We start from the raw sequence: 17898 nt of genomic DNA, 5'->3' as shown, positions 1-17898 counted from the left end.
TTGATCACCCGGTATGTGCCTATCAGCAACTCAATGCTTCTGCTTTTTGGTGAGTGGGTTACTTTAATCCTAAAGCAAGTAGGATGTACAAAGAGGCCATAGAATTCAAAAGCACAAAAACAATTTCAACAGAAAATAAGCTGTGGGCTATAGTACTAAATAAAACAGACAGCATGAACTCTTCTCTTTCCACGGCATATGGCAGTGTGACTCTGTGATCTTAGGCAGCAGTCTGATAACATCACGAAACAATCATTGCATGGATGGATATGAACAGTTTGGCTTGCTGGGCTTCTTTGAGTATGTAACGCCTTTCTGAGTCATTAAAACCTCCAATGACGTCTCCAGCATTGGAAGACTAAATGTCAGGCAATGAATTATGCCTTGGACCACGGGCCTTATGCCCATAGACCATATACCACCAATAATGTAAATGCCAGCCGTGACAGCCTACATTCTATGGTTATAGCTTTTACATTTATCCATGATGGGTACAACTTCTTCTTGTTAAAATCATAGTTCTGATGATGAAAGCTTGCTTCTTTAAAACATATCAATTTCATTTTAATTTTACCCATATTTCACAAACGTTCAGTACAGTGGAGGTAGGAATTAAAAAAACGCCTTCAGTCACAACTTTTTTTTGTTTTCTTAAGTACACAATGCATTTTGCACCCTGTGGGTCCATCATCAGGTGTAATTTGTCTTAATACATGCTTTATTTTTTTTCTCTTGAATGAGGTGAAATGCATATTCCTGTCACGAAATGCATCATGTACTTAATAAAACATAAAAAGTTGTGACTGAAGGCATTTTTTTAAATTCATACCTACAGGATATCAATTTCAGTAATTCTGCTTTATAAGTGTGTTGAGCCTATATTTTAAAATGGCTATGTTTAACCATGCCCTTATCTTCACTTCCATTTCACTTCATGACAAATTTTATGAATGGGCTAATGGTGTTGTCATGGTTCTTTTTGTTGCCCTTGGTAGCTAATTTGTTTATAGAAGACACTGAGGAAATAATGCTGTGTCTGTGTTTGAAACCTGCAACATTCTTGAGATATCAAAACAACATCATTGAAATGACATCCCATGGCATAGATAATGTATGTAATCAGCATGACAGACATTGTGATAAGTCTGCAAACAGCCTTAGATACATACTATGACCCTGTCACCCCTGTAGTGGTACTTTTATCTGGCTGTTTAGGAATCAAGCAAGGACTTATGGAGACATCTGCAGAAAACAGTAAATTACACTCAGCCTGGCTAGTGTGTCAGATTATTGTTCCCAAATAATGGCTTCAACATGTAACTTATTTGCATATTACTAGGAACCACCTTATTACACACGACACCTGATAATACCACAGCCTTATTATTCCACGTACTACCACACAACAGTCTATCTGAAATTGCCCATTTAGGATCAGACAGACGGAACTACATTTTTGCCACTTTTGAGTTTTTGGTACCATAAGGTACACAGAATCAAGACCTATGTTACGACCAAACAAGCGTAGCTCTATCTTATATGATTTACATTTTAGTAGTCAATGTATCTACATTTTACAAAAAATAGTAAGGATCAGATAGACGGAAGAGCTGATCTGTTTTTAGACCACAGGACGCAGCGTTAATTTGTGAAACAGAACAGCTCTTACGTTTCTCTGATCCTAACAGAACTGTTAGAAGTTGCTTTTCCCGCTACTTCTCTTTAGATGCATTGACGCCATTGCTCCACGTCAAAAATGAAAATATGGAGTCCAGAGGAACAAGGATGGTGGAAATGTGCCTGGAGAAGGAACATAATATAATGGAATCTTGTAAGTGTTAGAAACTGTTTCTTAGTGTATATATTTCGGTAGTAAGTAAATATTATTATTGCTATTACTGCTGTTGTCATTATTATTATATTTATAATTATTGCTGTTGTTATTATTATTATTATTATTTATATTCACAGCTGAGGAAGAACGTGGTGTGGAGATGCTCAGCACTTACATTGGTTCAGATACAGATGATGATCCTTTTTCCTATGAACCGGACAACACTACAGATTCCGGTGACTAGCCAAGCAATTACCAGACTCTATAGCAGTTCCAGTTAATTTTCTATTCCCTTCCTCTGAATACCTGTCATGTTATTGTTACAGACAGCAGTATGGACATGGAACGTCCCTTGTAAAGAGTGTCACAAAAACTGCTGGGGATGCAACTACTGCACAAGTAAATCATCACAATCAGGACAGGGAAACTGAAGATGACAATGTTCGTATTGAGAATAGTAACAAAACAAGAAAACGAAAAAGGGCAGTGGTTAAAGGGGAATGGAAAAGAAATCAAAGAAAATTCAATAGACAGTATGGAAGGGCATATATTTCTGCAAAGAATTACAAAGTTCCTGCAACAAAACATTAAGCCACAAGATTGCTCTAAATGTCAATGACAGTGCAGCAGTAAGTTTAATGAACAAGACATAGAGTCTCCTTGGATCTTGGATCAGTTGAGCTACGAAGGCAGTACCTAAGTAAGCTAGTGGAAGAAAAAGAGAAACAGAGTGTGAGGACAAAATCGCATAACTCACGAAGGAAGAGGACGAAGAAATTCTATCTAATATAGGGATCCGATAAGATTAAAAGTGTGTATGCAATTTTTTTTCAAGACATTTGACATTTTTGAAACCTTTGTAAGGAATACTGTTAAAAAAAAAGAGAGCCACATCATGTAATTAAGAAAGAGTGAAGAGGATGTCGTGAACCAGGTATAAAGAGACCACAAGAAAGTAAAGAGGCTATAAGCAAACACATTAAGGGTTTTCCTGCCCTTGTTTCTCATTACAAAAGGAAAGAAATGTACTGCAGATTATTTACCTGCCAATATGAGTATTAGGATAACGTATAAGTTATATCGGGAACAATGCTATGAAGATGGAAAGACAGTCCAGAAATTATGACTGTATAGTGATATTCACAAAGATACTTAATCTGAAATTCCACAGGCCACGAAAAGATACGTGTGATAAATGTTTAAAGTTTTCACACATTTCGGCCAAGAAAAAGAAAGACAGATATTTTAAAAGGGAACAGGAAGAGCATTTGTAAAGGAAAGAAATGACAAGGGAATTTAAGAACATTAAGAAGGAAAGTGCAAGAAAAGGTGAATCTTTACTAAAGTGCGAGTCATTTACGACGGCGGCTGAGTTTAGGTTCGTTCTGCGCATCTGACGTCACAAAACACAGTCAGCCAATGAATCGAGAATGGCGTTGCCAGAGTTCGACTGCAGTGCAGAGCACGGACAAGTGTCTGCAGTTTTAGAAATGTTCAGTCATAAATAAAGTAATAGAACAAAAGCAATGTCTTGATAGCACACTTTCTTTTATAGAAAGTTTGGAAAAAGCATTATTTATGCCAACTGCTTCATATTCTATTAATTAAGTAAACCAAACAAGCAATAAGCCTCCTAATTCAGGCGATAGCAAGAGAAGGTGTTTGTATCATTCTCATGAACCGCTTTTTCACAATAAAGAACAGCGGTAATTGTTTATATCCAATTGTACTTCGATGAAACGAGAGTAATTCATAGTCATACCAACAGTGTTTGTCAGTTGTTGTTGTTGTTGTGGTCTTCAGTCCTGAGACTGGTTTGATGCAGCTCTCCATGCTACTCTATCCTGCGCAAGCTTTTTCATCTCCCTGTAACTACTGCAACCTACATCCTTCTGAATCTGCTTAGTGTATTCATCTCTTGGTCTCCCTCTACGATTTTTACCCTCCACACTACCCTCCAATACTAAATTGGTGATCCCTTGATGCCTCAGAACATGTCCTACCAACCGATCCCTTCTTCTGGTCAAGTTGTGCCACAAACTTCTCTTCTCCCCAATCCTATTCAATACTTCCTCATTAGTTATGTGATCTACCCATCTAATCTTCAGCATTCTTCTGTAGCACCACATTTCAAAAGCTTCTATTCTCTTCTTGTCCAAACTATTTATCGTCCATGTTTCACTTCCATACATGGCTATACTCCATACAAATACTTTCAGAAATGACTTCCTGACACTTAAATCTATACTCGATGTTAACAAATTTCTCTTCTTCAGAAACACTTTCCTTGCCATTGCCAGTCTACATTTTATATCCTCTCTACTTCGACCATCATCAGTTATTTTGCTCCCCAAATAGCAAAACTCCTTTAATACTTTAAGTGTCTCATTTCCTAATCTAATACCCTCAACATCACCCGACTTAATTAGACTACATTCCATTATCCTCGTTTTGCTTTTGTTGATGTTCATCTTATATCCTCCCTTCAAGACACCATCCATTCCGTTCAACTGCTCTTCCAAGTCCTTTGCTGTCTCTGACAGAATTACAATGTCATCGGCGAACCTCAAAGTTTTTATATCTTCTCCATGGATTTTAATACCTACTCCAAATTTTTCTTTTGTTTCCTTTACTGCTTGCTCAATATACAGATTGAATAACATCGGGGAGAGGCTACAACCCTGTCTTACTCCCTTCCCAACCACTGCTTCCCTTTCATGTCCCTCGACTCTTATAACTGCCATCTGGTTTCTGTACAAATTGTAAATAGCCTTTCGCTCCCTGTATTTTACCCCTGCCACCTTTAGAATTTGAAAGAGAGTATTCCAGTCAACATTGTCAAAAGCTTTCTCTAAGTCTACAAATGCTAGAAACGTAGGTTTGCCTTTCCTTAGTCTTTCTTCTAAGATAAGTCGTAAGGTCAGTATTGCCTCACGTGTTCCAGTATTTCTACGGAATCCAAACTGATCTTCCCCGAGGTCAGCTTCTACTAGTTTTTCCATTCGTCTATAAAGAATTCGTGTTAGTATTTTGCAGCTGTGGCTTATTAAACTGATTGTTCGGTAATTCTCACATCTGTCAACACCTGCTTTCTTTGGGATTGGAATTATTATATTCTTCTTGAAGTCTGAGGGTATTTCGCCTGTTTCATACGTCTTGCTCACCAGATGGTAGAGTTTTGTCAGGACTGGCTCTCCCAAGGCCGTCAGTAGTTCCAATGGAATGTATATTGCGTGATATCTTAGAGTCCTCCAGGAGTGCTGCTGAATGACGAGCTGCGCTAGCATGATGGTGAAGGTGTTTGACTGCTAAGCAAAATGTTCTGAGTTCAAACCTTGTTTGGTGTTTAATATTTTCTTTATTTAAAAACAATATCGAAGTGTCTTACTTCATGAATTTTATTCGTTTGAATGTAATTTTTTGAAATTTCTAGCACTTTGTCTCTTCATTATAACCATAATAGGTTTTCGGTTTTTCTAATTTTGTCCTCCAATATTTCTTTTCACAGCAATTAAAAACAATGAAAAGGCACACATACAATATTCATGTTATCTGTTTTGTTTGTATATCCTCTCTTCCGCAGTCGCTGTTTTAATGTTCATATTGAGATATATTCTTTTGCAACAGTATTAAAAGTATTATTTAGAGCAGAATTTGAATTATATTCCTCTTCTGTAACTGTAATAAGCGTCTTATTTAGACCAGACACGTTTTTCTCTTTTGAAGCATCTTCAGTTGACAGTATTTTGTCTCCTCCATTGCCAAGTAACCTTTCTTAGTTTTGTGCTGCGGTAACGCAATATTCAACGTTTGTGTCGGCTAATCAGTGTTTTAGCAAATAAATGCTGTTTGTGTGTGCCACACACAAAAATTATTTTTGACATAGCTCAGAGCACTTCACTGATACACAGTATATTCAAGTCCTAATGTTTTTGTAAATCCACAGTTCTGTTTAATGTATTTTGTCTACTTCCTTTTGATTTACTGAAGTGCTTTAAAATAAAGCCAAATGCGCCCGGTGTCAATAAAACTTTTATTACAGTCGCGAAAGACGGAATATTTCTCAATATTACATACGATACCTATCTGGTACTTAAATTAAATGAGATACTGTTATACAGTAAATTTTATACGAAATTTAGGTATCTTGTCCACATTTCATTCTCAACATTGTGGCACCTAAAATCCACCATACGGAAAGTATACGCTATGGACTTTTACCTCTGCAAACTCTACAAAATTTCTTGCCATGGTTTACTACATTTAATGCTGCACAATAACTGCGTAGAACATCGAGACAAAATTAAGCCATTTATGGGGGGAAGGTATCAGTCAAGAAGATGTGTAAAAATGAAATTTTTTGGCCAAATAGTTTTTGTGAAATTGAATTATAAGTGTGTCAAAGCAGTCGGAACACCATGTGTCTGCACAGGTGAGCAGTGCAGTGATGACAAAATCGTGCACAGTGCGGAATGCAGGGAGCATGTCTCTGTAGCAGTGAAAGGGTTAATGCAGCCATGGTCGCTTTACTTCATAAACTGCGCGCTCCTCCCTAAACGTAAGTTTGTGAACTATACTACACTATTGCGCTGCTTCTCTTGGCGCGTGCGTCGTTTGCAACTGGCAACGCAGCAATCTCCCACGTCTGTGTGGGCATGCGCGAGCTGCCAAGATAAAAGAATTGAACTATAGCTGAATTTGACTTACAGGCAGTGCTTTACTGCAAAGGCAGTATTCCATAAAAGAAGGCTCTCCATATACAATTTCACAGTTCTTAATGTAAGAGAAAACAAAACCAACTGCCACACATGGGACGAGACAACAGCAAAAAGACGATCCATGCAGGTGGCTTCATGTCTGTGGGATTTTTTGAAAAATCATGCAATAGGAAAACCGATAACCTTATTTTCTGGTACATGAGGGCCAGAACAGGAATGCCAACATGAGCACTTTTCTGATGCATATGGGAACCAGAACAGGAATGCCAACATGAGCATTATGTGTTCGCATGCAGTGAATACACTGGACATTCCAACTATTGACCAATTGACTTCTTTGAATCTCAACATTCACAATTGGAAGTAGACTCAGTGCATGCAAGCATCAAAAGAAAAGGTAAACATATGGAGGTTTTTTTTATCCCATTGGCTGTTATACAATTGTAAGAATGACCTCCAGCATATACAGAGTGAAAGAAATGGATAACACTCAAATTTTAGATTTCAACCAGTTTCAGAAGAAAGTAATTTGGAATAGGAAAACTGTTGAGAATGAAGAAACTGTGAAATGGCTTGAGATTGTTTGGGTGCAATATAGGAAAGATCAGCCTGACATGTCGTTTTTCAAGTATTCCTACGATGATCGTGACTTCCAAGTTTTGCACATTATGAAAAGACCTGGCCTGCGAAATTCTTCAAATTCAGGACCTGAAGACAATACTCTGTGCCCACCATGTGACAGTCCTGTCCGCATAAGTAAAGAAAAGAAAAAATATCTTATAGATTTATGTAATAAGGGTATTATACCTCCCAGGTATCACACATTATATCAAGGACTCAATGCTGCTAACGATTTAGAAAATGAGGAAAACATGGAAGAATCACAGGAATAGACTTCATGCTTATTTTCTGTTTTTTTTTTTTTGTCTCCTTTATTATTGTTGCTAGTTCATCACCTTAGCTATTTCATGCAAACCACTGATTTTGGCCCATTTAAATGTCTGTGTTGTATTATTTTTGAAACAATAATCCACAAACAGAAAAACAGGTGTGAGAGAGCACTGGGTTTCGTTAAAATGATTTTCCTATTATTTGTTATGTGAAGATTAAAAAACAAGAATATTATTTCTGTTACCTGTAAATTATTTTTTTAAGTTCAATGTTACTGCAAACAAATAATAATGACTTTTATTCTCTTGCTTGTAGTATTCATTGAATAAAACTTGACACATTCCCATAGCTTATTCCGTGTAATCTGTATTTATAAAGACATTATTAACACAACTGCAGTAATCTTTAATATGATAATATTGCTTAAAGCTGCATATTATTTCTTTGATGTTCGTACGTTATACAGCAGTAGCCATTAACTTAAGGTTCGGACAGACATAATTTCATAAATTATTTCATTAGTGTCCACCAAGTGACTAGAATATGTAACACCTAGTAGAAAACAACAGTCAATGAAGTATACTCTTTATTTACCACAGAAAGGTTTGTGAAAAACTATTAGAAAGTACTCAAGTTTTTTGGACAAAACCTTTAAATCGAATTATCTCATAACACTGTTTTTGGAGTTTCGTTTCTTCGATCCTAAATGAGCGAAATTGCACATTTCACAAATCTGCTGCTGCACTGAATATGACTTATCAACAGTATCAACCATGAGTTATTAGTCAAACACAAAAAATTAGGGTACCTGTCAAACTTTATCACAATTCATGTACGTATAGCTACAGCATTTTATTCTAACGCCACAACTAATGGACATTATTTTCATGCAATTTCACACAAAACAGGGTGACAGCAAGGGATTTTGAAGTATGTAACAACTAACTGTAATTATAAGAGGCTGGGTAAACTGCAGGAAATACAGACTATCGCATGAACATCTTCAATGAAACATTCACCTTTCTAGGGAACAAAACATATTTGTCCTGAAATGTTTCAATTAAATAATTAATTGATTATTCATCATCAGCAACAGGTGAAACATTGTCAAACATTTTCTCATCTGCTGCAAACTAAGATCCTCCAACATTTTGTGGAAATATTAAGAGGTTTTACAACTCTTTCCATACTCAAGACAAGTGCTTTTTGGAAATCATGCATCTTTCTACAAACATGCATGCACAGTGCTATGGGACCTTCGGTGGTATTCACAGCACAAAATACCACATACTGGAAACATCCCTTTCGAACTACCACCTTCTGAGAATAAGTGAACCTACCTTAAGTATCTCTAACTGAGAATGTAGACAATTTGAACTTATTGAGTCTAGTCATTTCCAATGTCATTTCTCACAATTCTTCTGATGTCAAAGACATTTGAATAAAAAAACTGTATTCCCAACCTGTTCCTCCACTACAAAGACTTTCTGATTCATTCCTTCTCTACTATTCCAACTATTAATGGAGTAGCAGCATTTTCCAAGCAGAAAAGCCAATTTCATTAGTTTTCTTGCCTTTGCATTTCCCCATGTAGATTCATTGTCCCCCTCACCAGACACATTACTGTATTTCTTCCACATTAATCTTTCTTCCCCTGCAATGGAAAAATGTTTTTCAACTGTACAATTGGCCTCTCTACACAAATGCAATGGTAACTAATTATAGGTGAAGCTTTGTCAAACTTGTTTTTTCATATACTGCAAACTAATATCCCCCAATACTGGGTGGAAATATTATGAGGTTTTACAACCCTTTCCATACTCATGAAAAGTGCTTTTTGAAAATCATGCATCTTTCTACTAATTAACAGTACTCAAACAAATATATGAGTGTTCTTTTTCTTTCATAACAAAACCTGTACGCAAGTTGCTACCTTCCTATAATTGTGGGAAATCTTGCTTGCAAACTATGTATACTTCACATTTTTCACTCAGTATGCTGTTTAACTGTTCTGGTGTATAGAAAATACTAAATCTTTTTTAATGATACTGTTGTTTCTAATGAACTGCAGTTACTGCCCTTCATCTCAGATATAAAAGTAACAGAGGGGAAGCAGCAGGGCCCAAGACGAAAATCTGTTAGTCATGTACAACAGCCATTGAGTTCCATTAAATGTGCTGGGCCATTTACCAAACCAACACATTATTAACTGAAGTAGATTTATTTGTTTGAAAATAAAAAAGTAATATGGATGCTTCATTGTCCAGTGAACACTCTTCTCATAAAAGATGTGTTCCCAACTAAGTTTTCTAACAGAGGCAGAAAGAAATGCTAAATAATCCCCACCTCCTTCCATGTAACAGATAACTTATCACATTACCAGGAATAATTACATTAATATTGCAAATAATTTCTTAAAGTTACTGGAATCAATGCCAAAAGAAACCCTAAAAGATAGTTTATTGGATTGAAAACTGTATTGTCCGTACAGTTTCTCTCATTACCTTAGATTAAATAACTTTCATGACAACACTATACAGTGGCTTGCAAGGGAAAATATGTAACTGCAGAGTGAATTCATAGAATGTTTCAAAGATTTTTTTAATGTATATAAAAACAGACGTTAAAAAATACAGAACATTAATAACCCATGAACCCTGAACCATGGACCTTGCCATTGATGGGGAGGCTTGTGTGCCTCAATGATACAGATAGCCATACCGTAGTTGCAACCACAACAGAGGGGTATCTGTTGAGAGGCCAGAGGCCAGACAAACGTGTGGTTCCTGAAGAGGGGAAGTAGCCTTTTCAGTAGTTGCTGGGACAACAGTCTGGATGACTGACTGATCTGGCCTTGTAACATTGAGCAAAATGGCCTTACTGTGCTGGTACTGTGAATGGCTGAAAGCAAGCAGAAACTACAGCCGTAATTTTTCCCAAGGGCATGCAGCTTTACTGTATGGTTAAATGATGATGGCATCCTCTTGAGTAAAATATTCTGGAGGTAAAATAGTCCCCCATTTGGATCTCCATGCGGGAACTACTCAGGAGGACATCATTATCAGGAGAAAGAAAACTGTCATTCTATGTATTGGAGTGTGGAAGATCAGATCCCTTAATCAGGTAGGTAGGTCCAAAAATTAAAAAAGGGAAGTGGATAGGTTAAAGTTAGCTATAGTGGGAATTAGTGAAGTTCAGGGGCAGGAGGAACAAGACTTCTGGTCAGGTGAACACAGGGTTATAAATACAAAATCAAATAGGGGTAACGCAGGAGTAGGTTTAATAATGAATAAAAAAAATAGGATTGTGAGTAAGCTACTATGATCAGCAGAGTGAAAGCATTATTGTAGCCAAGATAGACACAAAGCCCACACCTACCACAGTAGTGCAAGTTTATATGCAACTTGCTCCACAGATGACGAAGAGCTTAATGAAATGTATGATGAGATAAAAGAAATTATTCAGATAGTGAAGGGAGATGAAAATTTAATAGTTATTGCTGACTGGAATTCGACAGCATGAATAGGAAGAGAAGGAAACATAGCAGGTGAATATGGAATGTGGGTAAGGAATGAAAGAGGAAGCCACCTGATAAAATATAGAATTTTGCACAGAGCATAACTTAATCACAGCTAACACTTGGTTCAAGAATCATGAAAGAAGGTTGTGTACGTGGAAGAGGCCTGGAGTCACTGGAACGTTTCTGAGATTATATAATAGCAAGACAGAGATTTAGGAACCAGGTTTTAAATTGTAAGACATTTCCAGGGGCAGATGTGGACTCTGACCACAATCTATTGGTTACGAACTGTAGATTAAAACTGAAGAAACTGCAAAAAGATGGGAATTTAAGGAGATGGGACCTGGATAAAGTGACTAAACCAGAGGTTGTAGAAAGTTTCAGAAAGAGCATTAGGGAACAATTGACAAGAACTGGGGAAAGAAATATAGTAGAAGAAGAATGAGTAGCTTTGAGAGATGAAATAGTGAAGGCAGCAGAGGATCAAGTCGGTAAAATGACGAGGGCTGGTAGAAATCCTTGGGTAACAGAAGAAATATTGAATTTAATTGATGAAAGGAGAAAATATAAAAATGCAATAAATGAAGCAGGTAAAAAGGAATACAAAGTCTCAAAAATGAGATTGATGGGAAGTGCAAAATGGCTAAGCAGGGTTGCTAGAGGACAAATGTAAGGATGTAGAGGCTTGTCTCACTTGGGGTAAGATAGATACTGCCTACAGGAAAATTAAAGAGACCTTTGGAGAAAAGAGAACCACTTTTATGAATATCAAGAACTCAGATGGAAACTCAGTTCTAATCAAAGAAGGGAAAGCACAAAGGTGGAAGGAGTATATAGAAGGTCTATACAAGGGCGATGTACTTGAGGACAATATTATGGAAATGAAAGAGGACGTAGATGAAGATGAAATGGGAAATATTATACTGCATGAAGAGTTTGACAGAGCACTGAAAGACCGAAGTTAAAACAAGACCCTGGGAGTAGACAACATTCCATCAGAACTACTGATAGCCTTGGGAGAGCCAGCCCTGACAAAACTACCATCCGGTGTCCAAGATGTATGAGACAGATGAAATACCCTCACACTTCAAGAAATACCAAAGAAAGCAGGCGTTGACAGATGTGAAAATTACCAAACTATCATAGCTGCAAAATACTAACATGAATTCTTTACAGATGAATGGAAAAACTGGTAGAAGCCGACCTCGGGGAAGATCAGTTTGGATTCTGTAGAAATGTCTGAACACGTGAGGTAATACTGACCCTATGTCTTATCGTAAAAGACAAATTAAGGAAAAGGAAACCTACCTTTCTAGCATTTGCAGACTTAGAGAAAGCATTTGACAATGTTGACTGGAATACTCTCTTTTAAATTCTGGAGGTGGCAGGGGTCTATCACAGGGAGCGAAAGGCTATTTACAATCTGTACAGAAACCAAATGGCAGTTATAAGAGTTGAGAGGCATGAAAGGGAAGCAGTGGTAGGGAAGGGAGTAAGATAGGGTTGTAGGCTATCCCCGATGTTATTCAATCTGTATATTGAACAAGCCGTAAAGGAAACAAAAGAAAAACTCGGAGTAGGAATTAAAATCCATGGAGAAGAACTTTGAGGTTTGCCGATGGCATTATTATTCTGTCAGAGACAGCAAATACCTGGAAGAGCAGTTGAATGGAATGGACAGTGTCTTGAAAGAAGTTGAACATCAACAAAAGCAAAACGAGGATAGTGATGCTGAGGGAATTACATTAGGAAATGAGACACTCAAAGTAGTAGATGAGTTTTCATATTTGGGGAGAAAAATAACTGATGATGGTCAAAGTAGAGAGGATATGAAATGTAGACTGGCAATGGCAAAGAAAGCGTTTCTGAAGAAGAGAAATTTGTTAACATCGAGTATAGATTTAGGTGTCAGGAAGTCGTTTTTGAAAATTTTTGTATGGAGTGTAGCCATGTATGGAAGTGAAACATGGACGATTATTATTTTGGACTAGAAGAGAATAGAAGCTTTCGAAATGTGGTGCTACAGAAGAATGCTGAAGATTAGTTGGGTAGATCATATAACTAATGAGGAGGTATTGAATAGGATTGGGGAGAAGAGAAGTTTGTGGCGCAACTTGACTAGAAGAAGGGATTGGTTGGTAGGACATGTTCTGAGGCATCAAGGGATCACTAATTTAGTATTGGAGGGCAGCGTGGAGGGTAAAAATCGTAGAGGGAGACCAAGAGATGAACACACAGCGCAGAATCAGAAGGATGTAGGTTGCAGTAGGTACTGGGAGATGAAGACGCTTGGAGAGGATAGAGTAGCATGAAGAGCTGCATCAAACCAGTCTCTGGACTGAAGACCATAACAACAAAAACAACAACAACAATAATTAATAAATTATGAGATTCGCTGATCGGTCCTATCTTTCAGGAGGCAAATTGTCTAATACTGTTGACAGACATACACAAAAAGTATAGCTGACACACTACCTAGTTTTTGGTACTAGAAATACCTCCATTGGGGAAGCAAGAGCAGTAGGTCAGGAAATGTTAAAAAGGAAGGTCAGATCATTTAGGCTCCAGGATGAGAGAGAAACACCTGTATTTCTCCCTATAGATGGGTCTTTCACATCCTGAGTGACCTCCATTTAATTTTTTTAACTCTGCACAACCTATCCATCTTGCCGCCACAAGGAAGGAATTATTCATTCTGAAAGCTAGGTATTGTGTCTCTTTTACACATGTCTATCGGTAGTATTACACATTTTGCCTCCTGAAGGCAAGTTATGGTCAGTGAATCTGTTGTATTATATTTCTTAAGTGAACTTTCCTTTGAACATTAAAAGTTCTAACTTCAAAAAATAACTATTTAGTTGTGAAGCCACAAAGTACTGAATAAGCATACATTTATATGTGAAATAGTTGCCACTCACGATGCAGTTTATTAAAATATTGCAAAGAATCCTACTTATTGTTCACTGTTTGTTAGGCCATTAAGTTTCACCTATTAAATCTCTATTACTAAATATGGACCACTTAATAAATAGAACTGTTCTACATGCAGTTAAGTGATTACTTGTGCTGTCTGCAGTGAACTGTTGCTCAATAATTCCCTCTATCTTTTTCAACACCATTTTTTGTTAGTTAATTTATGAGGTGAGTGGAGGAAGCAAGCCCTTTTCAACATATCAGCTGCTGCCGGGAGTGGAGCAGTACAAAAGGAGTAACCCCTTACACAGTGCAGCGTTTATACATGTTCTGTGTCCATTGATGATGATGTTGATGATACATGTGGTAAAAGGGGTCTTTATTGCCCTTATGAAAATCATTATGAGATAAACATGGTTAAAAGAAACCCATAAACATTTCAACATGAATTCATCCCAAAATGTTTGTGTCACAGGTAATACAAGTGGGTGGGTCCTCACACTGGAGCAAAAATTTGTGTGTAAAGGGAGCTATGTCTCATGTCGAGACAGGTGAGTAGGACTTCATCCTGCATGCATGATCAAGAGGAGGAATGATATGAATGGACAGTTGGTTTTACAGCCCATAATACATTGTTTGCCATTCCAGCCCCCTGTCCTCCCATGATGCAATGACGCACGACACCCATGATACATGACCCTCATGATGCATGACTCCCATGATGCATCACCTGGTTCAATAGTGTGTTCAAAACCAGTAAGGGAATGATTCATTCTTCAATTTTGGCACATTCATAGGACACCTTGGCTGCTATGTCAGTTTGGTTGTTTCCCTTTATTCATGTGTATACATGTACCCAGCAGAATGCCACCACTTTTCCATGCTGCCGCTGCAAAAGACGAGAATCATGAATGTTCTGTATATTTTCTTTCCTGTTGAGCACATTTGTTGAGGGGCCTACAGGGCACTAAGGGAAACTGAATAGATGAGAAACATTTTCCCCTGGTCCCCTTCTCATCAGCTTTGGTGTATTGAGAAGCACCTACAACTCAGCATAGTATACAGAACACATCTCTCATAGGCAGATCCTGAAGATACAATGACAGATTACTATTGAGCGTCCAAGGAATTTCCTGTTTTGATGTGTCTGTAACCACAGTCTTAAAAATCTGGTGCTCACTCAACATATTATCAGACTAATCCCTAAAAATAGCATTTGGAATTTTTTTTCTAAAATTAGTCAAATTTCAAACAATTCTGACCCTCTTAAGAAGACAAGGTGAGAATTTACTCTAATCTTGGCAAATAACATTCACTAGGACAATTAGTGCAAAACTGCTACATAGGAGGATAAGTAACGTCGATATACGCTCATGCTTGGGGTATGGAGTATATTTTGTATACTTGTTGCACCAAGAGTAGTTGCCGTCAGATGGAAAGTGGTGGCTCACCAGCATCAGTGCAAAGGCAAGGAATGGAGCTCATCCTAAAAGCCTCTGTGATCAACCCAATTCCCTTATGGTAGACAGTGTAATCACAACCAATCCTAAGCCTAAAAAGCAATATATTTTATCTTTAGAATCTCTTTGGGATTTCTTCATTTATAAGTGGATGCACGACTGTCAGTTGAAGGAACAGTAAAGAACATTCCAGAAATTATTGAATGTATATACCTCCATCAGAAAAGAACTAGTTGCAAACAAGGCATGACTCTTATTTACCACAGAAATACATAGAGAGCCATTAAGTCCTAAGTGTGTGTGTGTGAGAGAGAGAGAGAGAGAGAGAGAGACTTTATTCAAAAGGTTTCTTTAATTTAATAGTAAGCCAATGGTAAAAGAAAATTGTGTTAACAAAGAAAGATGTATACTGACCATTAATTAAGCACTAACTATAACATTTAATGGAAACAGAAGGAAAGAAACTTACCTTAATATATTAAATCCCATTGTGTAAGTGTAGGCCAACAAAGCTAGAAAAATAAAACAAGCAGAAATAAGATTTTACAATTGTCTAATTTTAATTCACAACCAAATTCAGCAAATGTGGCAAATATAATACTTTGTCAAAAGAAAAATTCACTTGAGAAAAGTATTTTTAAGACAAAATTCTGGCCAGTATTTATCTCTAGGAGAAAAATATTAAATACTACCAATATACACATATGAAAGTATAAATATTATTCCAGCTTCTGGAACGAATAGTTTCTTCTTTTAGGAGGAGAGAGGCATACAGGGAATGGACAAAAATATGGACGCATCACAAAAACAACACATTACCATGCCTAACACACTGTAGGAAAACTGCTGTCATCCAAAAAAGCTTCTAATCATTTCCAAGTGGATAAATACAGGTTCTGTGTGGTTTTCAAGGGAACCTTATAGCATTCTTCCTGAAAAATAGTGGCACGTTCAGGCAATGATGGCAGAGGTGGATGTGACCATACACCCTTCTCTCCAAAATAGACCACAAAAGCTCAATAATACAGAGATCTGGTGACTGTGGTGGACAGGGGAGATGTGACAATACATCCTTCTGCTACAAAACTGTCCTGGATGATGTGAGGTGTGTGAACAGGGGGCCTGTCATCTTGGAACACAGAGTCATCATGGGGGAAAACACTGTACCATGGGATGGACCTGATGAGCCAAAATGGGGACATAATCCTTGGTAGTAATGCACCATTGCAGAGTAACCATGGGGACCATGGAACATCACAATACGGCTGAGCAAATCATCAACAAACCACCACCATGTTTCACTTTTGGGATGTAAACTCGGGCAGAAGTTGGATACAATGTAAACAAAATCATCCGATCAAATGACACTCTTCCATTGCTCCATAACCCAGATTTAATGATTCAGTACAACATATCCCTATTACAGGCATTTGCATCATTGATGTGTGGTTTTGGAATTCCAGCTTGCCCTGCGATTCCCAACTTATGGAACTCCCTTCGTGTCATTCTGTTGCTGACTGAGTTTACGTGTGCAGCATTGAGTTCTGCAGCGAATTATGTAGCATTGAGTTCTGCAGTGAATTACGCCACTGTCAAAATCTTATTTTTCGTCACAATCACTCAACACGTTTTAACCCACATAGTGACTTAGCAAGCGATGTTTTACTACTTTCTCTGAGTGATCTGCCCTTCCTTTTTGACCTTCTAACATCCATATCTCTCTCTTCCTCAAAGAGTGAACTATTAGTTCCAAAAGCGAGAATAGTGTTTGCACTTTTACATGTGTCTATCAGCATAACTTAACATTTTGCATCTTGTCTCAAAAAAGTTTTTAAACATAGAATTTTCATTTTTAAACAGTCAATGAAGACATCTATTGTATAACAGTAGCATCAATAAAAAATAACTCAGTGGAAAATTAAATCCAATGCTGGCTGGCTTCATTCTTATTAACAGGAATACGAAATATCAGGGCAACAGAGGCAGCAAGACAGATTACTCCTCACACTGCACATGAAATCATGAGAAAAGTAAGAGAAAGAGTTGGATGAAGGTACACAAACATAAATAATTGAACTGAAGGGAGGGGGCCAGAGTCGAGTAACAAGTAAGTGCTGACTGCAAGGGACAGGGGGGTGGGGGCAGAAAATTTGGGTAGTAACAGTGGCATGGGTAGACGTAGGATTCTTGCAATGGATTGTAGGACCAAAAGGTGTGTTTGGAAAGCAGTCCTCCCACTAACCATATAATTCACAGGAGTTTGTGTTGGAAGGGAAGATTAAGACGATATGGGTTGTGAAACAGGTCACTGATGTTTTCCATGTTGTGCTCTGTAGCATGCTCCAGCACGGGAAGTTCAATCCTGTTCTTTGTTACAGTTTGGCTACGGTGTTTTATACGAGTAGACATTTAGTTAATGGCTCTGCCAATATAAAAACCATGCAGTAGCTGCAGAAGTGTCGGTATATGACATGGTTGCTTTCACAGATTGTACTGCCTTTGTGGAAAAGGATGTGCTGGATGCATGCAATAGACAGTTCCATATAGGTTCACCACATGGTC

The 17898-nt window shown here is 37.6% G+C and overlaps 1 protein-coding gene across 2 annotated transcripts in view; it reads right to left on the bottom strand.

The window, feature by feature from the left end:
* Positions 1 to 17898, bottom strand: part of LOC126195082 (zinc transporter 6-A-like) — a 121323-nt gene that overhangs the window by 60339 nt on the left and 43086 nt on the right. For both annotated transcript variants that reach the window (XM_049933542.1, XM_049933543.1), the window contains one exon: positions 15806 to 15848. In XM_049933542.1, coding sequence (XP_049789499.1) covers positions 15806 to 15848 — 43 coding nt within the window. The remainder of the gene's footprint in view (positions 1 to 15805; positions 15849 to 17898) is intronic.

Source organism: Schistocerca nitens, chromosome 7 (assembly GCF_023898315.1).
Source record: "Schistocerca nitens isolate TAMUIC-IGC-003100 chromosome 7, iqSchNite1.1, whole genome shotgun sequence".
Taxonomy (NCBI): domain Eukaryota; kingdom Metazoa; phylum Arthropoda; class Insecta; order Orthoptera; family Acrididae; genus Schistocerca; species Schistocerca nitens.
Note: the sequence above shows the minus strand (reverse complement) of the source record. Positions and strands in the feature narration are given on the sequence as shown.